A 23,758-nucleotide genomic window follows, 5' to 3' on the forward strand; every position below is an offset into this window, starting at 1 on the left:
CGTAGCTGGAGGTGGACATCAGCTACCCTGCTGACCCCATTAGGGACAAGAGTGAACAGAAGATGGATGGATGGATGGATGGATGGATGGATGGATGACATTCCAGGTCAGAGTAAAGTAATTGATTTTGATTCTACCTGTATTGTTACATTGAATGTTTGGTTTGTAAAGTGCCTTGAGGAGACGTATGTAGGACATTGGTGCTGTACAAATAAATTCAGCTGAACTAAAGATTCATTAAAATGGTTTGTAAAATAAAGTGTGTATAAATAAGTTTTTTTTCCACATTTAAAAAGCTTATAGAAGTCCAGAAAATCACTCTGAATGGAGAAAATCATATTAACAGGAGAAGACTTAATTATTTCTGCCAATCCAGGTGACCAGCGACAGAAAAGTACTATTTGGGAGTGAGGCACGAAGAGCATTAATCAGAGATGAAGAGTGAACACCCCCTCGCTTGTTTGTTTGTTTTATTGTTATTGTCAGTTCGTAATGTTTGTAATGTTTATTGTACACGCATGTTGTGGTAAATGAATAAAAAGAAAAGCAAATCAGAGCTTTTTCATCACAAATGGGTAGTCACACACAGCTGTGTGTGAGTTCGAAATGATCTCGGTGAAAGACAATCTGGCGTTGTGCTGGACATTTACCATCTTTTGTAAACCAAAGAAGGGTTTTATTTTTGCAACTAAAACAAAAAAAAAGAATAAAAAGAATGAGCAGAAAAACAGTGCCAATAATTAATAATAACTTGGACAATAATTAATAATTGACATCATTATGTATATTTTTAAGCAAAAACAAACAAACACAAAAAAACGATGACTGAGCTACATGCTGTAGTTCAAGCCCCGCACTTTTGAATGTTGGTGTCCACTAGATGGCGCCAAAAGACCAAGCGGCATTAGCATAGAGGGCGGGACTGAAGCAGCATCCGGGGACAGAAGCGGGTTATTGTCATCACGAACACACCTTCTCATCCTGGCTCTCTGGATATGAACCTGCAGCCTGCTCCCCTTGCAGCCCCCCTTCCTCCTCCTCTTCCTCCTCCTCCTCCTCAGTTGCTGAACAGCTGTAGTGCGCACTGAGCAACGGCAGTGCGCAAAAGGGCCGGCATGCACCTGGAGGGGAACCCGCCCTGTAAAGCCGGTTCCAGACTCTGTTCGGAGTTTCAGGCGGATTGCAGGATGATGCTCTAACAGCATGAATATAACGGGGCGGGTGCTGAAGCTGGAGCTGCAACATGGGCGTGGGTCGAAACGAGCGGGATGTGATTTCGCGGACATAATACGGCAAAAAGGAGGACCGTGCAAAACGATCCGAGTTGTGATCTGAGCTCGGGTTCGCTCGGATTCACCACACGCAGCACTTTCCCCGTCCCTGGCCGGAATGATGGAGAAGGGCGCGTTGCAGCGCCAGCAGCATCAGCAGCAGCATCAGCAGCATCAGCCTCCGTCCAAGAGCGCGGAGCGTCCGGTGGAGGACGTCGCCAAAATCCCCGACGAGGAGCTGCTGAAGTGGAGCAAACCGGAGTTGGTGCGGCGGCTGCGCCAGACGGAGACGGAGAAGAGGGCCGTCATCGTGGAGCACGGCAATCTGATGCGTGAGGTGAACCGGAGGCTTCAGCAGCACCTCACGGAGATCCGGAGTCTGAAGGTGAGAAGGAGTGGGGAGGGGCCTCGGGCGCAGAGGAGCAGCATGACCCCCCTCAGGATTTCACCTCGTTTAGTTACAGGAGGAGCGAGCACGCTGCCAGGGTGAACATCTGTGTGGAATGTCAAAATGAAACACTCCAAATGTATCCCGCAGAAGTATTCACACCTCTTCAACTTTTGTCACATCCCCCCCCCCCTCCAAGTTCCAACCACAAATTGAACTCGATTTTATATGACAGGCTGAAAGTAGCACTTCGTGATTGTTCAAATTCTTCAACTAATGAAATAATAAGAGTTGGCGTGCATTTGGTTTCAGCCCCATTTGAATAAAAGCCAGTGTAAGCAAACTTCAGAAGCAGAGAGATGTTGCTCAGAGTTGACTGGAAGGTGGATGGAGCTCAACGCAGAACAATAACGGAACATCTTCCGTCTCCCTTGGAGACGAGGGTGGAGGTTCACCTTCCAGCAGGACACCCAGCCTGTTTGGATCAAAGCATAGGCGTAACTTCCCGAAGGAGTGGTGTGGACATGTCCCCACCAACTTTGGCCTGACGGGGACAATCCCCACCAATATTTCCGGACCTGTAGCCAGAGCTGGTTCTAAGTGTTGGCTCTGGGGGACTGTAGATGGATGACATGTTTTAAGATTTTCTCTATACTTAAAAAAAAAAAGGAAATGTAAACTCATCACTTACTGTCCACTTCACAAATATGCACTATTTTGTGTAAATCTGTAACATAAAATCTCAGATATATTGGGTTGTATCGATGGGTCACAACTTCCTGGAAGGGGCATCGGCTGAGCCACTGCTGCCAGTAACTTCCTGTTTTCCTTCTAGAGGTGATCCATCCTGTGCTTAATCCTGTGCATGTCACAATCATGCCTGTTGTTTGCCCAAATAAACTTTGAACTCATAAAGGAACGATGGATTTCAGTATTGTGACGTGTGAATCAGGGTTTCCCTCCAGTGTTTTATAAGCATGGCGGGCCACCAGGCTTTACTTGTGCTCCATCAGGTTAAGAATTGCTTATTTATTCTTTTTTTTTTATGTTCGCATTTTTTAAGACTTTATAGTTGGCGTTCAGGTGTTAATCTTCCAATCTTTCAATAACACATAATTATCAAGTGATATTTTCAAATTTCCTGTCAACTTTAAACACTATTGAACTCAAAAACATGACAGGCTGCTGGATGAATGACTGTCCTAGCGCCCAACATCTGGGCTTACCAAGTTTCATGGGGGAAACCTTGTTTATACAAAACCAACACAACAACAGGTCAATCCAAATAAGTGAAGATTTGCAAAAACACAATAAAGTTGATTCATTTGAACATTAAATATCTTGCCGTTGTAGTGAATTCAATTGAATGTAAGTTGACAAGAATTTGCATATCATTGTATTGCATTTTTATTTATGTTTTACACCGTGTTCCAACTTCTTTGGAACTGGAGTTGGAATAGGCCAGTGTCAAGACAAAGAGGCAAAACGTCTGCTTTTGGCTGCTTTCTTTCTGATGTTTTTCTGTGGGTTGCTATTGATTCTCCATCCAGACTTGTCTTGAAAAAAACGTCAACGCAGATATTTAATAGTTGGATCAGATATTAGCTGCAGCTTCAGTTTCACGTTAACAGCAAAAACCGACGTTTGTCCTTGATCATTTTATCCTTACAGTTCAAAAGGTTTAAAAAAAATAAATAAAAATTGTCATTTGGGTTTGAGAAAGTAGCTAAAAATATTAAGCGGAGAGGCTTGTCTGTCAGCAAATGATCAGTCACAACAGAAATGTGCATGTCATTCCCTGCTTATCTGCTCTCTATTTGTGTGTGTGTGTGTGTGTGTGTGTGTGTGTATGCTGGATTTATGTAAACCAGGACGTGAACCAGAAACTGCAGGAGGACAACCAGGAGCTGCGGGACCTGTGCTGCTTCCTGGACGACGACCGGCAGAAGGGGAAGCGGGTGTCGCGGGAGTGGCAGCGCCTGGGCCGCTTCAGCGCGGGGCTGATGAGGAAGGAGGTGGCCGTCTACCTGCAGAAGTTAAAGGAACTGGAGCAGCGGCAGATGGAGGTTGTCCAGGAGAATCTGGAGCTGAAGGAGGTGTGCTTACTGCTGGAGGAGGAGCGAGCCGCTGCCACAGATGGAGGAGGGGTCCACACCCTGGGAGATCCCAGCTGCAGGAGCTCAATAGACAGCCAGAACAGCCTGTCTCAGCTCGCAGGGGGTGGGCCTACACCTGGCTTGCTGCGGGATGTTGGCGATGGGAGTAGTACCTCCAGCGCAGGAAGCACGGATAGCCCCGATAAACCCCACCACAAGTCACCTGCCCTGAGCTCCAGTGCGAGCCCAGGATCAGGGCCAAGGCACTCCTTGGAGAAACATAGAGATATGTGTGAATCTCCAAATAGGAGAAACAGGTCAACCCCTGAGTACCAAACCTTCCCTCAGTCTTGCCGCCCCCGTGGTGGGTCCCTTTTAAACCTAGCACCATATGGGCTTGGAGGACCTTGGCCTGAGAAAAACAGCAAATCTCCCACCAGGCTACCTTGTGACTCCAACTCCAAACCCTCCACCTCTGAGCTACTAGCTCAAAAACCGTCTCTGATGTCAGGGCACGCGTCACCAGCCTGCAGGAAGGGGTCGGCTAAGTCCAGCCCGGAGCTGAGTCAGAGGAGGTTCCAGGGAGACAATCTGGGGGCCGGCTGCAAAGGTCCTGAAGCCAAGCAGCCCACATCAGGGACCCTGGAGTACCTGAGGAAAGGCCGGGTGATTGTTGGGAGTCCAGAGTCTATGCGGCACCACCATAATTACCATCACAGCCCTGGAGGGGAGAACAGCAAGGGAAGGCACAGCGGCGGGTCCCCGGGCAGGGAGAGGGCTCAGAGGAGGGCTGTTGGAGAAGAGATGAGCCCCCATCATCAGAGTCTGTACAATGGTAGGCACATTCATTCTTAATTCAAATATTACTATTACCGCTAAATTATTAGCCCAGATTGCTATATTTATCATTAGAAGAGATGCAATAATCAGAATTTTAAATACAGTTTTCTCAGGTTTTGCAAAGCTTTGACCTGCCAATACTAATTTTGTTTGGTCCAGATGTAAAGGAAGATATGAGAAGACAGTTTTTGTCTTTTCTGCCATGATGGTCATTAATTCTGAATGACAAGATAAATACAACAAAACTATGTATAAAACAGAAGACTTTGGAACGGATGAGAAATCATAAAACTAGGGGTTCACAATAATTGTCTGTCCCATAATTATCTGCTTGATAATAGGAAATGGTGACATAATTCTTATCGGTCTGATGTCATAGCAGATAGCACCGCTAACATGTTCGGTGATATGCGCTCGCCGTCAGGGTCATAGTTAACATGAAAACCAAAGCAGTTCTAAAACGCCAGATCTGAATGATGGTGGAGAAGCTGCTGTTTCAGATAGAATTGAGGCAGTAATCATTTTGCAATGAGCTAATTTCACATAGCTTGTCTCACTAGCTTGAATGCACGTGGGAGGCACTCAGTGGATCTGGGGTCGATAATGAAGCCTGGGTGGAGTAAATGAATTGTAAATGAATTGTTCGATACATAGTGCATATCGAACAGAGAGCACTTTATTGAACAGTTCAATACAGATACACGTATTGCAGCAATCTTAATATGCTAACATACTTATATATATAAGTATGTGTGGGGATGTGCATGCGGGTGTGTGTGTGTATTCACGTATATGCTGATGATCAAGTTGCTCTCCTACAGGAATACTTTTCTCAGCTTTGTCTTTGCTCAGTCAGGAGCAGAGAGAAACAGCAGCAGCAGCCAGGAGCTGCTTACACATGCACATTATTGCCCTTGTGCCTTGTTATCTTATACGTTCTGGACTGTGCAAAAAACAAAAACAAAAACAGAACAAGAAACATATCGGCCTTCTGAGGAGTCCTTTTTTAAATTTTGAAGCACAGATCATGTTGATCATGATTTGGTCTGACAGGCCAGCAGTTGATGGCAGTTTATCAAAGCAGAGCCATAGAAATGTCTCGATAGCTGCCTTGCAATTCGTTATTGTGAAAGAATGGGAGCAAAACATGGTGCTGTGGTGCATTTAGATCGTCCTGCTCGTTTGAACTCATCTCCTTATTAACTTCAGTCGATTGAGCCAAACATCTAAAACAAAATACTAAAATATGTGGAAATGATATCGATCATCTTATGACTTTAATATCAATTTGTCTATATAAAAACCGGAGTGAATACTAATCTGTTATGTTTGCTATTATAGTTACAAGTAAAGATACATTCTGGAACTAGTTTTTGACTGGAATCAGACATGTTATATCTGACTGACCAAATACATAAAAAAATCTCTCAATAAACTTACTATGTGGTAAACTGGAGCTACCAGTTTGCACTGACAGTCACAATCTGTTGTGTGTCTGTTGTTACTTAGTGGAAAAAAATCATGAAGTTAAAGTTAAGTTTCTTCAGAGTTGGTCAGTTTCTTTAAAATGTTTAAAGCTAACAGTATTTGCTAACCTTTGAGACAAATCTCCTGTTCATTCGGGCTGCAAGCCTTCCTGTCCTTGGACAAGACCTCTCACCCACTTTGCCTGCTGCTGGTGGTCAGAGGGTTAGGTGGTCTGCCTCAGAGCAGCTGTGGCTTCAATGTTGCTTACCATCATTGGTGGGCGAAAGGCTGAATGACTGATTGAAGTGTGAAGCACTTTGGAGTTCCCTGACGTGTTAGATCACCATATAAATGCATGCCTTTTACCATTTAACGTTATTAAATTTATCATTTTATTCTAAAAGAGAAGGTTGATTTGGTCAGGATCAGTACTAAAAGTTCAAAGCTATAAAAAGAAAATAACATAAAGGAAAACTGAAAGTAGTCACTAAAAGATACCGCAGAAAACTCACCCTGCAGTCAACAATGGCTATAGATCTGCTGCCCTGATGGTGCGTTCACACCAAACGCGTTAGTCAAAACGTTTGAATCTGAGTTTCTGTTGGGTGCATCGTTACTGTAAGTTTGTTGACAACTGGTTACTTAAGCTTCTAGAAATGTCCTTCCACTCAGAAGGAGTTCTGAGAACATTGCATCCAGGGAGGAACAGTTAGTGCAAACACAGGAGCACAATGTGCCTTTGGATGTGCTGTCTAAAGGCACAGCATGAGTCTGTCAGTCGTGTGCATCTTCAGAATAAAATCAGCTGGGCTTCAGTCAGCTTCCAGACAGCTCGCAGTTGCTCTGGCATGCTTCACATTTACATTTCATTCTGTCTTTTCGTATCTCCCTTTCTCACTGCTGTCACCTCTTGTTTCACAGTAATCTGTTTGGAACAGCGTGAAGCACAGAGCCAGACAGATATCGGTTTATAACCTATAGACCCTTGAGAATTACATCAGAGCTCTGTGCCGTGCTGCTAAGTAAATTCCCAACGATGCTCGCACGTCTCCCTCAGTCTCAGAGCACCATCACCACCGCCATAGATTGGGTATGAGTGCTGTGCGTGTGTGTCTGAGCATCGGTTGTTCATATTAGAGTTCTTGCAGCACAATGTGAAGCATTCAGAGGAAGATTACAGTTCGGAACGTGCGGTCCCTCCTGTGGAACAGGGGGCAGGAGTTGTTGGTCTGCTTTATTACAAAATCTCTTAACAAGAAGTGCTGGGCCATTTCTCGGTGAAGATAGGTAAAATTACCGGGCCTTGCCTTCTAAGCAAGGAGTAGTTCATAACAGGTAGGCCACAGCAAAATGAGCAATAAAATAGTTTATTAAAAATGCAGTGAAGTAACTTTTGGACTGGTGTGTTGACGATAAGTTTTCCCTGCCATCAAAAATGCCCAAATAAAAATGAACTATGCAAATATTCATTTTGACTTATAATCATACTCATTTATTTCCTTCACAATGTCCCTTTACATTGTCATTTCCATTTAGAACCAAATAAATCCGCCATAACTCTAAACTAAGCGCAGCAGAAAACCATTTGCCCCCCTGGGGTCTGGAGACCACTGCTGAAAAGCACTTTGTATTGCCTTGTTGCTGAAAATGTGCTACATAAATAAAATGACCTTTACCTTTACCTTTACATCCCCTTCCAATACTTAGTACACAAAATGAAATACATGGCATAAACACAGGAAAACAAGATAAATGGCTCCTCCAGCTCTGCTTGTGGAAGTAAATGTGTTGGGCCTCAACTTGTCACCAAGACAACCATTCTGACAGACAGGACAAGTAAAAACAAAATAAAATGCTGCAGAAATATCTTATGAAATAGTTTCTATCAGCAAAGAGTGAAACCATAGATGTGAATCATTGTATTCACAAAATCAATCGTTGAACAACATAACTTGCATTTAATCTATAGGTGTTTATGGTTTTCTATTGCCTTTCAATACGTCTATTGCTCCAGCACAAGTAGACACCCGTCTTCTGATCTTCATCTATCCTTCCTACTTTCGTTTTTTTTCCCAACATCACATGGCTCTCTTTCTTAGCAGCCCCACCTTTGAGAGCAGCTCCCCTCCTCTTGGTGCTGCCTTGCATGCAGCTAAATCAGTGTAATTGTAGTGTAAAGCAGTGTAAATCCTAATCAGGGAGCCTCCATCACAGACCAGTACCTTTACAAATGAAGGGTCTTTAGCTTTGAAGGTCTGTCTCCACTGCAGTCGGTATGCTAAATAAATCAATGGGCACCAAGTAACTTTCCATTCTGCTTTTTCTGATTATAACAGTTCATGTTTTTACTAAACAATTGACCTTGAGATGAGGAAAGACAAGACTATTAGCCTGCAGCACATAGGTCAGATCGAAATAGTGGTGGTGCTAAGCTACCCCAACCTCCACCTATATCTTTCCACCCAGCCCCCACCCATCTCACTACCTGGCTAACGTTGTCCTGCAGTGGCCAATGCACTCTGGTTTTAGAGGCTTGCAGGCTCAATAGTCTGTCGGATGGAGAAAAGACATGAATGAAGCGCTGTGATAGATGTGTTTTTATGCTGCTTGGAAACCACTGCACATAATAATCAACAAAGGAAGTTCAGACACCGAGGTCAGTTCTGGACTAACAGAACAATGAATGATGCTCCACTCCACAGCTCCACAAGACACAAACACTGTTCCACAGTATGTTTAGATTATTTCAAAACCAAAAATACATTTTTGATCCCAAAGGGAAGTTAAATAAGTTGTTAATGATTTAAAGGAATTTAATTTGTTTTAAATGTTAATTTAGACATGTTCCTCTCCGTTAATTTCCTATTGGAGTAATTTGTGCTGCCCAGTGGTAAGTTTGGCTCAAACGGCAGCAAAGTGCGCAGTGGGTGTATGCATACTGGTGAGGCACAGACACATGCAAGGAACATAGAAGGCTGCACTCCAGTTCTGTAGCTGAGCAAGTTTAGTTTATGGACAAAACGGAAAATACATTTCTGGTCTCAGCAAATGGGTGGCAGAGTGCACCATGGCATGTGCATGTTGTTTCTGTGTGTGACAAGATGACAAATATTCAGTCTCTTTTGTGGACACAAAAGCTATAAAATAAATCTAGACCTAAACATGACTGAGATGCTTTAGCAGGTCCTCAAAGAACCCGGTCAGAAATGCTCAATCAGGAATACAGTGGTAAAAGTGGGTCGACAAACTGTTGCGTCATGGTGCATGAGATTTTATTAGCAGTCACACACTTTCTTTTTTTCAGTGATTCTATATGCTGTTCATAAAATAGTTACTTCCGCTCATCCGTCTTATTTTTTAAGTAATCAAAAATAATACACAGTTCAATAAGAAAGTCAACCGGCTCATCTAATGCTTATAATATGCCTAAAAATTACAGTGTTGTATCTTATGTAATATGAGTGACTGCGTGTGTGTGTGTGTGTGTGTGTGTGTGTGTGTGTGTTTCTATTTCCGTGTAATTTATGATTGGACGTCCTGTATTAAAGACAGACATGCTAACTAGGCCAGCAGCTGCTTCCCTGCCATTTTATCTCCTGTCAGCTTTGAAGTCCCTTTTTATCTTCAATTATGCCAACGCCAGACCTGCGGTGACCACCTCACACACACACACCCACGCACCCGCACACACATGCACACACTCCAGTCATACACACATGCAAATGCTCCTAATGAAAATATCTAAAAACGAACAGATGGGAAACAATAGAGTCCAGGTGTCAGCCCCAAGCATGTTCCTCTGTTATGTATTCAAATTAATGTCGTACTGTATATGCACTTTGTATGAAAGTGTGTGTTTGTGAAGAATAAGAATTGGACTCTTCGACCTCTTACTAGTGTGAATGTGTCCTTTGATGGTGGACTGGGTGCTTAATCCCTTTTTAAAGACGTAAACCATTTCTTCTTTGTCTTGCTGCTGTTTGATGAGATCTGCTGAACACTTTTATCTGGCCTGTATGCAGTGATGTGATTCATACATCCTGCAATAATTCCTAACAGCTGCAAGATTGGGTGAGTCTACTGTGAAGCTCTTTGAGTGGTCGGTAAAACTAGTATAGTGCTGTATGAATTTACCGTTCAGTCCTCTTATGCGTGCATACTGTCTGCTGTGTTGCCTTTGTTTACCTGGAAGATGATATTGGCGATAGTCTGTCTTTTGAGTTAAAAAAAAACGAAAACAAAAGGCATTCCTGGAGATTGCAGAATATTAGTAGAAAAGATGTTTAGTGATTAAGTAAAAAATAAATACAGCAAAACAATTTTTTTTTATAGTGAGTGAATGTTTAGATTGAACATTCAGATGTTTGCTGGACATCAGGTCCCAACTTTCGATATTCGACTTTCAGACAGCATTCACCGAACGTCATCTAAGCGTCCTCTTCCTAAGTTCATCCCTGTTTCTCCATCCATCAATGGGCTTGACAAAAACAGTAAGGTGCACTGGAGCAAAACAGAATACACAGCTGTGAACCAGACCAGAGTCCTGCCCTGTATAAGAGAGAGAGAGAGAGATAGTAGAGTGTGTCTCTCTGACAGGCTAGACCTTTGGGACACAACCACAGGCGTAAGCAGGTCACCAAATGAATAAGAGCAGGCTGAGTGTGTGACACTCAGACAATCCATCTGTCCATCTGAGTGTGTGACAGATGGATTGGGTGGTGGAGTAACACAGGTTCATCCAGAGAGGCTACATTATTTACTGTCTTCAAACATCTAAGTCAGAGCCATGACACATTCTCATTGTTGCTTGTGGTGATTTTTACAGCACTGATATCTGCTGGCTGCTGCACCAATTCCTGTCGGACTGTAAAGCTTTGGGACAGGTAAGCCTTCTCCACACTGAAACACTGAAGAAATACCATGCAAAAGAAGTTATATAAAACTGCTTACACCATCTGGTTCATGGTTTGATAAAGAATAGACTTTCCCTTTATCTAATGGACTGAGACCTCAAGGGAGTATTCTGCCCTAATAAGAGATTCAGTTAAGTGGATGCAGGATTGGGACGCCACTGTTATCAGGTGGCGTTCCAGAGAACAGTCTGCAATGGCTCATGAGGAGCCATGTGTTTCTCTCAGCAATCTTCACTGTGGCATGGATGGCGAGGAAGATTTGGAACAGTGCAACAATGTTTACTTCAAAGCTTCATCACTGGGATCCAGTCAGCAGGTCTGATGGAGTACATGGAGGCCACAGCACTGAGGTTCTCCTCATTGGTACCAAATCCCCCCCTTTTCTTTCACTCTTGATAATTCCTCCTTCTCGTCCTCCACCCAGGTTGGGTGTCGTCCTTGATATCACATTATACCCTACATTAATAACATCACCAGATCTGTCTACTTCCACCTACGAAATATTAACCACCTTCATTCTTCCCTTACTGCTTTGTAAAACCAGATGCTTTGTGCGCATCCGGTCCCTTCCCGTGAGGATTATTACAACTCGATCATGTAGTGAATCTCTCTGGCCACATGGTGGAGCCAAATCACCATCTATCTTGGCCACTCAAATTGTGCTTAATGTGACTTCTCTGTGTTGAATCTAATTTTTATCAACTTTAAATTGTTTCATCTTGATTGTGACTCATTGCCACACCTTCACAATTAAGTCTCCTTTTAAAAAAAAAAAAAAAAAAAAAAGATATCTTAAAATAATCAAGTCCTGCTCCTCCAGGTCAGTTGGGGGTGCAGCTTTGCAGTTTCTTCAGTTGAAACGAGAAAAAGGAAGAACTCCACCAGGAAGTCTTTTTTTTTCCCAATACGGGAAACAAATTGTGTTGCTTTTCTCCAAATCAAAGGCCATCCACTCCTTTCTATTCCTTTGAGTAGCAATACAAGTACGTTTCTTAGTTCTTTAGGATTAAAAGACATTATTAATATGATTCTTGTTGAACAACTTTTGACAAGCTTTATTGTCAGTATAGTTAAATCTTGCCTGACTGTATCTACAAATAAAAGAAATGACATTTTTGAACAGGTGAGAATCATTTTCCTTCCCTAGTGTAGTAGCCTTATGATGGAGCCAAATCCCCATGTACAATTTGAGCCAGCCAGACATCTAACATTATACTAAAACTGTGTTTTAGTGATGAGTCTCAGGTTTGAGGAAAATTTATTTAAACTTCACAAGTTTGAAGTTTCTTTAGTTGGCAGTGGAAAAGAGAAGAAATGAATATTTAATATGCAGTAGATCTTTTGGGGAGAATATATCAGCATGCTAGAAAGACACATCCCTGCTTTCAGTTGAGTCCACGAATGCGTTGAAAACAGTTGTTCGTTACCTTCTTGTCTTTCAGCTTTGACGCCTCCTGACCAGGACACGCCTCTTGATCTGATGCTGCTCTGACAACACGCCCACACACACCACCGAGACAGAGAGAGGAACGAGGGAGGGGAGAATGGACCAATGTTTAACTGGGTGGATAAATGGTTGAAAAGGAATCGGCGTAAAACAAAGACGCTGAAGAATGAAACACTGGCACTGAGAGGTGAAACTCTGGAAACACACATTCTGCCCTTTCTCCTGTTGCTGCTAATGCTACTATGCATCTCTACTAGGTAACACTAGATGTTGTTCGTCGTGTTGGATAGGTGAGGACTTATCCCTCCTTTGCCAAAAGAAACAGAAAGAAATGACTAAAGCTGCTCAGAATCCTTGTTGCCAACAATATGGTTCTACCTCTTTTGAAAGACAGATCCTCATAGAAGATGCTCGATACGAGAAGCAACGTCTGATACTCACACTGAAGGTTAAAAACCCCCTCAACAGTAACAACAGCTGGCATTCGAAACACTGCAAACACCAAGGTAATAAATATAGCTCCTGCTTTGGAACAAAACACACTTTTAAAGCACAAACTCTAATTCAAAGGATGTTTTCTCTTGCTATACTGGCCGTCATCATCAGGCAGTTTCAACAGTTTTGTCCTCTTAACAATAGGCAATGGAGATGTTGGTGCAGGAGGTTCCGAAAAAACTGGCTGTGTAAGGACAGAGGAAGTGGAAGTGTGGATTAGTGCGAAGCTCTTATTTTAAAATCATAACATATTATTCAGCAAGACCATCTAGCTACTGTAATCAATCAACCCATTTGTAGCTTGTAAGGAGATCCTTAGATACAGCCCATAGCTCACGATACTCCATAAACATTTTAATAAAGTCTTATTAATATGCAATATTCTATTAACTATTTTATTGTTCATAAACCAATCTAATAATGTTAATATCAATTTTAAGAAGTCATTATTTTCCTAGCCATTATTAGACATTTATTACAACCCAAAAAATGTATGTAAATTTGAAGATCCATCCACACATTATTTAAAACACTTAATGTTGCAGGGCTACAAGAGCCAATCTCCAACAGCTAATGGGCGAGAGGCGGGTACAACCTGGACAGGTTGGCAGTATTTGGTGAAGGTATTGATTACAGTGTACCCACATTTTCAGGTTTGGTCATTGACGGGCAGTATGGCCAAATATATGATCAATATGCAGAGCGTGAGTGAATAAAGCATCTAATGTATACAAATCTACCAATTAATGAATGTGAGCTGTCCTGTTCAATTGCAGTATTGCATACATGATGACTTCAATATAATATTTGTGCAGCACATATTGTAATGTCGATTCTATAGTGTAACTACAAATAAAATGGAAGGTCATAATAAAGGAATCGAATGTTCAAAATATAATTCAAAAGTTTACAATTTTGGGACTAATCCTCTTAATCTGAAATAGGGAAGGAATTCAAAGTCTTACAATCACTTGGACCCATTAACTTCCACCACCAGAACCACCATTGAACAAAGATCTAAGTTCCTGACTGTAGTCCAAAGTTGAGTAGTTTACTTTCACTTAAGGAACTTATATGCCACATGCCTTGCTGTTGTTGGCCACAAGGTCCCTCTGAGACCGGCAGCTGTTATTTCTGACCCAGGTTATTTAACATCCTGGTCGTTCCTGACTTTGGCCTAAGAATCTGATTGGATATTCAGAGGATCTTATTTTTAAAGTTACTAAATGCCGTAGAGCGTACGAGGATGTTCTGTGGCCACGGCCTCACTCATCTTTACAGGAAAATAGACAGATTATAGATTTGCTTACAATAAAAACAAAAACATTTTTGGTAAACAAATCTAGAGAAGGACCAGTCAGCGTGTGCTACTGGGAGAGGAGCAGGCATGAGGATAGCTAGTAAGAAAACTTTATTGTTTTTAGACATTCTTCAGACTAGAGAGGAGAAGAAAGATGTCAACAACATTTTTCTGTAACTAATTACTTTTTCCATTCACACTTTTGGAGGTTTATGGACAACGTGAGAATTAAAGCTGCAGTATGTAGCTATTATATATATATATATATAAAAACTATACTCTCACACATTTGTAACATATTTGGGACAAATAATTGGTCCAAAAAAATTGAGCTCCTCTCACTTCTCTCAGTGCTTCCAGTGTGAACTAGAAACAACTAGTCAGAGCCAGGAGGAGAGTCTTAGCTTAGCGCTGTCAATCATCCCTCCCCTCCTTACAGCTTACAGCTTCAGAGCCTGTTGTGAATGCTAAGGACATTTAGCATGGCCACTGGTGACCGCAGAAAAACGGTTTTCCTATACAGGAAAATTATTTCTCCGCCATTAGCACATTTAGCAGTGCTTTCGTGAGAATGATTGGCAGTGCTAAGACACTCCTCCTGCCTTTGATTGGTTGTTTTTGACTGGGAGTGGAGCATCTCTTCAGACAGAAATAGCAGCACAATCTTTTCACAGAGTATCTGCCTCATATTATACTGCCATGACATGGTGATAGTTACAAATATGTAAAAATCTTTTTTTTTAAAGTTACATAGTGCAGCTTTAATTAATTTTGTGGAGCTCATGAGCAATGACCGTTCGTACTATGGGAATTGTAGTGTGGAAGGAATACATACCTCCTCAGTTTATGACATGCATAATCTGATCTCTTTTCAACTCTTTTAAAACTATCATCCATAATTGTTACTGCTTTATTTATTCCCTAAGCCTAACTTCATACTTCCTGGATGTCAAATTCAAACTATATGTAGTTTTGTATAGCACAAGTAGCAAAGGGTATGTACAGTTATTCTTGCGGATTAAAAATGAGGGTCGAAATCACACTATCCAATTAGACTTTCTGATAAAGTCACAGTTAGTCTGAAATTACCAACGCAGAACTGCTCCAAATGGCAAAGTATAAGAAATGTTACCAGAACACATTACCTTCAGTTCTCAATGGATGTGAGATTGGAAGGTGTGTGTACAACTTCTACAAATGTAGCATTTAGTTAGGAGCACCTTACTCTGCTGTTTTCCACAGGGTTATAAATTTGTTTGGAAATATATATATATTTATATTTTTTTTGGTCAAGATCTGCTCCTATGTCAACAGTGCTGCAGTATTATAAACTTTATGTCAGCTCTCATATTGTGTGGTGCTGTGCTTTTGTGCGCGCCATTTTGTGCAACCCTAGGTCAGTGACAATGTACCGTTAGCAACATTTTTATAAATAGCAAGCAAGACAACATGTAATTGGACAGCAATTACATGTAGTTTAATTCAACATGTAATTTAACATGTTTACAGTTCATCTTTTGAGTTATACTATCTTCTACATTTATTTATTTTTCTCATAACTCTCCTGCTTATTGGACATAAGAGCGAAGCTCTTTCTTTCGAAAAAACTAGATTGTACAAAAGTTCTCTGTGCCACAAGAGCTTTGCCCAGATGTTGGCTCCAAAAAAAGAACACTGTGCCAATATATTTATAACTCTGTAAGAGTAAAAAAAAAAAAAATCAGATTTTTCTTCAGTAAATTTCTTTAATGAAGGTTTGAAATCCACCTTGTGGAGAGATGTTTTCGCAAAGTGGGGTTCTACTAAGAGGTCATGAACAGTAAATATGGTACCTGCAATAGATAAGCTAATAGCTTTTTCATCAAATTTAGCTAGTAAGAATCCATACTCAGCCCTGATGTGATCAAGTTTGCCAAAGCATTTAAACAGGCATCATGTCTGATTACATAAATGTCTGTTTTTATTTACAACAACATTCTTGGAACGTATATTGATCTGCTGAAAAATACCGAGGCATTCTCAGTTCATATCGCTGGACAGAACTGTTCCTGTTTTATGAACTCTCCAGAACCTATAGAGATATTATCGTTATGGGCCTAACACTTAGAGTAAACCGCCTGGATGGCTGAGAATGTAGTTTATTTTTTAAATAAAAAATATATGCTGTATAGCCAAGTGTTTACTGGTAGAAATGAAAGATCCTTTCTACCATAGATAAAACGCTTTTTCATTGTTCTTAAATGTGTGTCAACATGTGAGTGTGTGAAGCTTTTTCTGGCAACAGAAAAGGAGGAGTTTTACTGTTTTGAAGAAAACAAAAAGTAGGTGTCTCTGTCACTTTGCCTCCAGTGCCCATAGACTGCTAGGTGAGGGATTTACTGGTCAAAAACTCTTAACAGAACCCCGCTTTAATAAGTCGAAACAGTAACTCAAAATGTAGCATGCCTATTATTAAATCAACTTCAGGCTGTCATTTACAGGAAGACGTTGTTGCAAACGGGCTTCTGTGAAATATCTTAAATATTTATCTACAGTCTCTCCCATACTCTTTTGTTCCCATAAAATTCTTCATCTCACTTTGTAACAGGACCGCATTTCATTTTTTCCTCACTGGGATCCATGTCGAATGGATGAAGCGTCCCACAAAGAAACGCTTCAAAAGTCTGAGCTTGTGATTTATTTGACAGATAAAGCACAGCTACGTGTTATTAAAGCTAAGAATAATTGGCCTTAAGTCTTGGAAGTGTTATATGACAGGAAGTAGTTTCTAAAGCGCCTAGTTTTCCATCTCCTGGAGAAAAGGCAGATCCTTCATTTGTTTTTAAGCGGAAAGTTTTGAGGCATTTTACCCCAAAAGACTTAATTCTTTCAGTGCCAGAACGATACGTAGTTTTGAGAAGGATGCAACGTTTTTGTTGGACCATATACAATCATTGACAATAATGTATGTGCAGAGACCCGTAGACAGACATATAATCCTGAGGCAACACAGTATAACCTCCTGACTCTGTGAAATGTTGTTTTTGTAGATTTGGTGAAACAAGCAGGAATTACAATATATATTGAAAGACATGTTTTTAAAGTTTAATAGTAGTAAATCTGCTTTTCTATAAATATTTACTTACAGCCATTATTTTTGACTTGTTGGTATTATATAATCACAATTATATATCCAGAGATCTATGTATAATACATGCTAATAAACTATCTTTATGTAGAAAATGACTCGTTATTTCCTAGTTCTTGTGTGTTGGTGTGGATGTATGGGTGTTATTAGGAAAATATTAGCACATCCATGGACACTGAAATATGCTGAAAATGCCTCACGTCAAGCAGTGTGGCCTGTTGGTCACCCTGAGGTATTTCTCTACTGCGGTGCTCATCAGGCTGCTTTACATTCAACTCACACTAGATAATTAACATTAATTAAAAGATAATTAACATGAATTAAATTAGAATGTTACTGCAAAACTCAAGACATTATATAGGTAGATTTTTTTTTTTCTCCAAGTGGATTAGTGGTTTCAACCAATTTTTTTTTCCTGTTATGATTATATATCTACAGCTAACAAAGACACGTCATTTCAGACTTGATGCGAGGTGATATGTTGCAGCCGCTGACTGCACTTCATTTTGAGACGCGTATCGGTGGTTGTGGGGGCGGAGACATACTGAACGAATAGATGCTGGAAGTACAACCTGTTTTCTGAGTGATATATTTTACTAAAACTATATGCACATTATATACAGACAACAACAAATGATGTACATAAAAACTTTGGATTAAAAAGAAAGTAAATCTTAAAATGTGCTACTGAAGAAACATCAGAGGTAAATGTTTGCCAACTTGGAGACAAGCTTCTAATCGGTAGCCTTTCTGGTTGCTTATGTGCAACCACAGACAGACAGACACGATCTGATGGGAAACGAAGGAAAAGTATCGTACAGTCCAAGATGTTTAGATGGTCCTGTTGGACAAGCACTGGTTGACGACTTCCAACAGAGACGAGTTCTCCAAAGCTGCTGCCACTCTCTCTTTGTCCGCCAGCTGTTTGTTCACTGCAGATGGGAAAAATAAAAAAATATTTCTGTACTGTTCGGTCTGCTTAATGTGACAAAAGGAGCATTTATGAAGTTTTGAGTGGAAAACACTGTACAGAACAAAGCCAATCCTTTCAATAGGCACCCATTTAAGCATTAAAAATCATTTGTATTTGTCCTGGGTAAAATTTACATTTTATTTTGGGTTTTCTCTCTCAACAATTTGATATGCACCTGCACGTCCAAACATTTGACGTGCTTTGCATGTTTCTACCTGCTTCTTCCGAGGCATGAGTTCCAGGAGTGATGTGAACATCAATCTGAGTAGTAAAAGAAAAAGTCTAGTCAAAACAATTACAATGATAATACGGCAGGACATTCATCTTCTATATACAAGCAAACTTACTTTGAACCTGTCCGGCAAGGAGCGCAAAAGCTTGACCTTGATGGACAGACCAATGAGTGTCGCCATACTGCAGTGGGGGATTGTGGGAGTGAACTCGACACCGACAGTACTCTCCGTATCATCGACCTGAAAATAAACACACCAAAATTCAACTTGTATCCGTAAATTCACTCAGAGCAGCAGAGGAAACTACTTTGTTGAAGTTGAAGATTCCTCTGCCAGCTTACCTCCATAATTTAATTTGTGGATCAAACCAACCCTGATGACAAAATGCCAATCTGGAAACTAAAGGAGCCTAAGGATCTCTTGTCAACTTCCTGGCCAATCAGAAGGCAAAGGAAGGAGTCTGTCATTTTGTTTAGATTTTGTCACTGGCAAAAAATATGTTTCTTCACATTTTGGGAGATCAAACATCTGTGGACAAAAATCTGTATGATAACAGATCAGGCTGGGACTCTGGCAAACGGCAAAGAGCAAATCTTTATTTCGCCTGCAGACGGAGAACAAACACAGCAGCGAGCTGCACTGGGTTCAGATTTGGAGCTGCAAGCCCTCACAATATATAGAAGTCATGTTACACAATGTGGTCATTCCAGTTTCAGTTGGACAATAAACAAGCCACGTAACCACACTGGAGGGTCAGTTAACTCCTTGGATGATAAACATCTTCTTGTTCAAATATGTGAGTTTCCAAAAATCAGGTTTACTAATGGAACAATTTTGCATAACAAGAACATTGTCAAACCAGAATATCCAGAAGGTACATCAATTTCTTGAAACTCTGAGCTGGTGATTTTCCATAGAGAAACTTCTTAAGACTCAAGGCTTATTCCATCACACTACATCTATCTAAACTATCTGTTCTATTCTGTTAACAAATACTGACCCTTGTTGTAGTACGGATGGTGAAGCATTGTCGCTATCAGCCTGCTGCAATTGCTGCAGGGAGAGGTCAACAGGAAACCTTATCTAAGTGGTTCTGCAGAGACTCTCTAGCCTTTATACTCTAAGAGGTTGAACAAAACTAATATGGTTAAATAAGTGAAAGAATTAAATAAAATTCTTAAGAGACATAATAAACAATTTTTACTTCACACATCCACTGGTAAGGAAGCATCATCGACGAAGGTGAGAATTTTAACGGAATCAGGCAAAAGGTGTAGCAGTGCTACGCTATGCAATCATTAGCTGCGTTTTCATGTGTGTAAATCATCGTCAGTATTTCAATAATGCTGAAAAAACATAATTTTATGTTTACATTTGGTGTGATTAAATAAGAAACTAAATGAAAATTGTACATAAATAATGTGGAAGCACGATGAGTCACTACAAACCATGGCAGTGACGGATGTAAACAGTTATAATTCAGCCTTGAGGCTAACGCTCATCATAGGATACACCGGCGTCTTATTCAGGCCTTATACTTGGAACGAATAATTGTTTTATTGAAATTGTCTCAAACTTTACAGAAGAGCTACGGATACAACATGTACAAATGGCAACTTTTTCTGGACTGTGTAATTCTGAGAGCTCTGGTGGAGGCAGCTGCACAATGTCTGAAACCCCCCCCCAAAAAAAACAACAACATCCTTCTACCACTTCCTGCCGTCTTCTTCATCGTTTTCACCAGACGTAACATGCGGCAGCTGATAACGTGACTTGTGTGTTTCCAATGGAGTTTGGCGATTTATGTCTCATTTCTAAATGACAGAAAAACCACTACATCCCAGCGCGGAAAATTTTGTAGAGAGACATGTTGTTGTTTTTTTTTAAGTTGCCATGTTTCCATTAAGAAAATTTCTTTTAGTAATTTCAATTTGCACAATTGTTCCCTTCAAAAAATATTAACAATCAGAATGGAAATTGAGCTCATTTTATTTTATAATGCGATTGATTGATAATTGCTTTTTGCAACAATCTTGCTGAAACAATTAACAAAAGTACCCTAGAATAAATACAAAATTACTTCTGAAAGTAATTGGTTGTTTTGGCTTCATTTACTCTTTTAGCGTAAAAGGAGCTAAGCACAAATGCACGCCACACTTTTCAGATTTTTGGTTTGTAAAAGCAAAATAAACAACAAGTATGATATTTCTTTCATTTCACACTTAGACAGAACTCTTCGTTGGTCTGTCACATAAAATACATTGAAGTTTGCGGGTGAATCTTTTCAGAACCCGTTAGTAGTGAAGGTTAATAAGAATTTAAACACGAACCTTAACTCGGACCTGCTCGACCACGTTGAGCTCCTCCAGAGACAGCGGATGCTCCGGGTCATTGATGGATCGGATCAGATGTAGCACAAGTTAAAGAACATAAAACCTTTATTCTGCATGACTGAAACTTTTTTTTTTTTTACTTTTATGCATCAGATAATATAAATACAGGCACAAGTATAGTGGTTTATTGTTTTCTATAAATTGTATCTACTTTAGGAACGTTCTCAATTTTGTTTTATTACATTAAATACAACCTGAATTGCAGAACATTTTCATCACTTTTTTAAAGGATATCAAATATTTCCCTGTCGTCGATGGGGTCGTGAACGTCTTCGTCCTCTTCGGACGCTGTTAGCATCCTGTCCCCGGAGCGCTGGAAGATCACCGGGTTCGCATTCTCCAGTTGGACCCCTCCGGACATTTTCACCTATATTTTATACGCCTTGAAACGGAAAATATATATAGATATATATCTAGCTAAGCCGTTGCGCTGGAAAGAGCGATCTGACCGAGTACTTCCGGGTTGAACGGAAACACCACGTCAACGTGAACGTCTTAAAGGAACAGTTGCTTAATGAAAGAAGACGCGCTTCAAAGTTACTGCCGCTGTTTCTGATTTTAGCTAATTTCGACCACAAACAGCATATGTTTACAGTATTAACCACACACAAATAATGTAAAATAGTCATTTTTATTTAATTAAATAAAAAGCCTCAATAAGCATTATAAACATCTGATGTACTATCATCATTATTATTATTATTATTATTATTATTATTATTATTATTATTATTATTATTATTATTATTATTATTATTATTATTATATTATTATTATTATTATTATTATTATTATTATTATTATTATTATTATTATTATTATTATTATTATTATTATTATTATTATTATTATTATCATTATTATTATTATTATAGAACCACATTTACCTAACATTTTTGGCAATATTACCTGTAAAGATAAGTTATCAACAGACGTACCAGGCCCGGCGGTATGGGAAAAAAAACAAAAAAACAAAACTACGGTGTCCCAGAAAGAAAAACCTTGGAAGGCTTAGTCTCTGCTCCTGAGCTCAGAAAATAATTCGCAGAAACGCGTGACTCTTATTAAATCAGAACCAAAACTGTCTACGTCAAGTCTACATCAAAGTCGCAAGGCATTTTGATCATGCCTCAGCTTTTCCTTTATTGTTTTACTGTCAAGCAACTGCACTTATCTTGCAAATGAATGATTTTGTAAAAGTAAACTTGTCTCTCTGTTCTACACTCATAAATGTTTTAGAGATGTTAATCTCTATTCTAGATTAAACATAATGGTGACGGTGTATTTCTGGCCTGAACGACATGGTGTAATTTTTCCATTTGTCCTGTAGATGGCAGAGTCTTTCTATTCTAGCCTGACACACCATGGCATGTTTGTAAAACATAAACCCATTGTCTATACTTGCTTATCCGTGCAGTGTCATTAGGGTACAGTTTCCTGTCAACAGCAATGACTGGGAAACAGGAAGGGGAAACATGGACAGTGTAATTCTGTAGAGTTATATTCCATTAATTTGAATATTGTTGAAAAGTCCACTTAACTCAATTCAGTAAGTGAAACACATTCCATAGATTATTTATGCACAGAGGTTAGGTTTCAAGCCTTTATTTCTCTTAATTATGATTTAAGATTAGAATACCATATAGGCCTATAAACAAACATTCTAAATATAAAAATATGAGCTTTCTCTCTCTCTCTCTCTCTCTCTCTCTCTCTCTCTCTCTCTCTCTCTCTGTCTCTCTCTCTCTCTCTCTCTCTCTCTCTCTTTTTCTACCAAAAACTGGATGATAAAAGTCATCAGTCTGGTGCAAAATTGTGCTTTTCTTTTGAAGGACAATTTTGCTTACAGAGACTTCATAATTCATTCTATTTGTTGTTTCTGTTGTTTTTTATATTTATTTTGGATATTTAAAAAGTCTTCCAGTTCCAGTGTTATCCCTCCTGCCATAAGATTACAAAACTCCTATTTATTTAATATTTTATTATATATATTTATATGATATTGTCCATCCATCCATTTTCTAACACCCTTGTCCCTAGTGGGGTCAGGTGAGGTGCTGGTGTCAATCTCCAGTGAACGTTTTGGGCGAGAGGCACGGTCACCCTGGACAGGTAGCCAGTCTGTCACAGATATTATATTGTACATATTTATATTAATAGTTATTATTATTATTATTATTATTATTATTATTATTATTATTATTATTATTATTATTATTATTATTATTATTATTATTATTATTATTATTATTATTATTAATAATTAAAAAAATATTATTACAGTCTCTCTATGTCAAAATATTTATTAAAATTTAAACGATCGATTTTTGAGAACGTGTTCTTGCATTCCTCTGTCATTACCATTGTATTACTTGAAAATGGTCTGAAAGCAACAATCTGATCATTTATCGCAACAACGTCTGGGACAATTTATCATCCGACAAACTTTTCTATTGTGACAGATCCCACTGGTTGTTAAAAAATACTTTTAATCTGACAACCCGGCCTCGTCAGAAGCCATGTTTAATTTGACTGTACTGCTGATCCGTGATTATTCGGACCATGAAACATTACACTTTGAGCACAGCTTATAAAGACAAAACATAACAGCATACTGTAATGCAGAATGATAAGTGAGAGAAAACTGTGAACTGTTAAAGACAAAGTTTTGGCTAAAACCAACACATGTACACCAATGTATCCTCCTGTACCGCCTCAGCAATGCTGTCAAACATGAGGGACTGTGTGCTCACTGCTTATCTTAGACCATTACTTTGTGTTTATTCTTTATTTCTGAGAGCACAGAGATCAACAC

The 23,758-nt window shown here is 39.8% G+C and overlaps 2 protein-coding genes across 3 annotated transcripts; one reads left to right on the plus strand and one right to left on the minus strand.

Moving 5' to 3' along the window:
* The first annotated feature begins 468 nt into the window (after nt 1-468).
* On the plus strand, nt 469-17,764 carry LOC122842635 (coiled-coil domain-containing protein 85A-like). The gene is made up of 4 exons (XM_044136688.1): nt 469-1,656; nt 3,531-4,590; nt 10,888-10,945; nt 12,418-17,764. Exons 1-4 carry the CDS (start codon nt 1,390-1,392, stop codon nt 12,431-12,433), a joined length of 1,401 nt encoding a protein of 466 aa, XP_043992623.1. The 5' UTR covers nt 469-1,389; the 3' UTR covers nt 12,434-17,764.
* Nucleotides 17,765-17,917: 153 nt separating this feature from the next.
* Nucleotides 17,918-21,429, minus strand: ciao2b (cytosolic iron-sulfur assembly component 2B). 2 transcript variants are annotated; one of them, XM_044136689.1, is made up of 5 exons: nt 21,178-21,429; nt 20,881-20,960; nt 18,665-18,790; nt 18,493-18,578; nt 17,918-18,276 (listed from the first exon to the last, which is right to left on the minus strand). In XM_044136689.1, the coding sequence occupies exons 1-5, from the start codon at nt 21,302-21,304 to the stop codon at nt 17,958-17,960; spliced, it is 738 nt and encodes a 245-aa protein (XP_043992624.1). In that variant the 5' UTR covers nt 21,305-21,429; the 3' UTR covers nt 17,918-17,957. The 2 variants fall into 2 exon arrangements, with proteins under 2 accessions (XP_043992624.1, XP_043992625.1); XM_044136690.1 differs by having other exon boundaries at nt 18,533-18,578; nt 21,178-21,425.
* Between the last annotated feature and the right edge of the window lie 2,329 nt (nt 21,430-23,758).

Source organism: Gambusia affinis, linkage group LG13 (assembly GCF_019740435.1).
Source record: "Gambusia affinis linkage group LG13, SWU_Gaff_1.0, whole genome shotgun sequence".
NCBI lineage: Eukaryota > Metazoa > Chordata > Actinopteri > Cyprinodontiformes > Poeciliidae > Gambusia > Gambusia affinis.

What these genes read in the sequence shown, in the direction of transcription:
- LOC122842635 (XM_044136688.1), top strand. Translation starts at nt 1,390, where the DNA reads ATGATGGAGAAGGGCGCGTTGCAGCGCCAGCAGCATCAGCAGCAGCAT. An exon ending in CGGAGATCCGGAGTCTGAAG is followed by an intron (nt 1,657 to 3,530) that starts GTGAGAAGGAGT and finishes TATGTAAACCAG; the next exon opens with GACGTGAACCAGAAACTGCA. An exon ending in TCATCAGAGTCTGTACAATG is followed by an intron (nt 4,591 to 10,887) that starts GTAGGCACATTC and finishes TGATTTTTACAG; the next exon opens with CACTGATATCTGCTGGCTGC.
- ciao2b (XM_044136689.1), bottom strand. Translation starts at nt 21,304, where the DNA reads ATGTCCGGAGGGGTCCAACTGGAGAATGCGAACCCGGTGATCTTCCAG. An exon ending in CGACGACAGGGAAATATTTG is followed by an intron (nt 20,961 to 21,177) that starts ATATCCTTTAAA and finishes AACTTGTGCTAC; the next exon opens with ATCTGATCCGATCCATCAAT. An exon ending in TCAAATGTTTGGACGTGCAG is followed by an intron (nt 18,277 to 18,492) that starts GTGCATATCAAA and finishes TCCCATCTGCAG; the next exon opens with TGAACAAACAGCTGGCGGAC.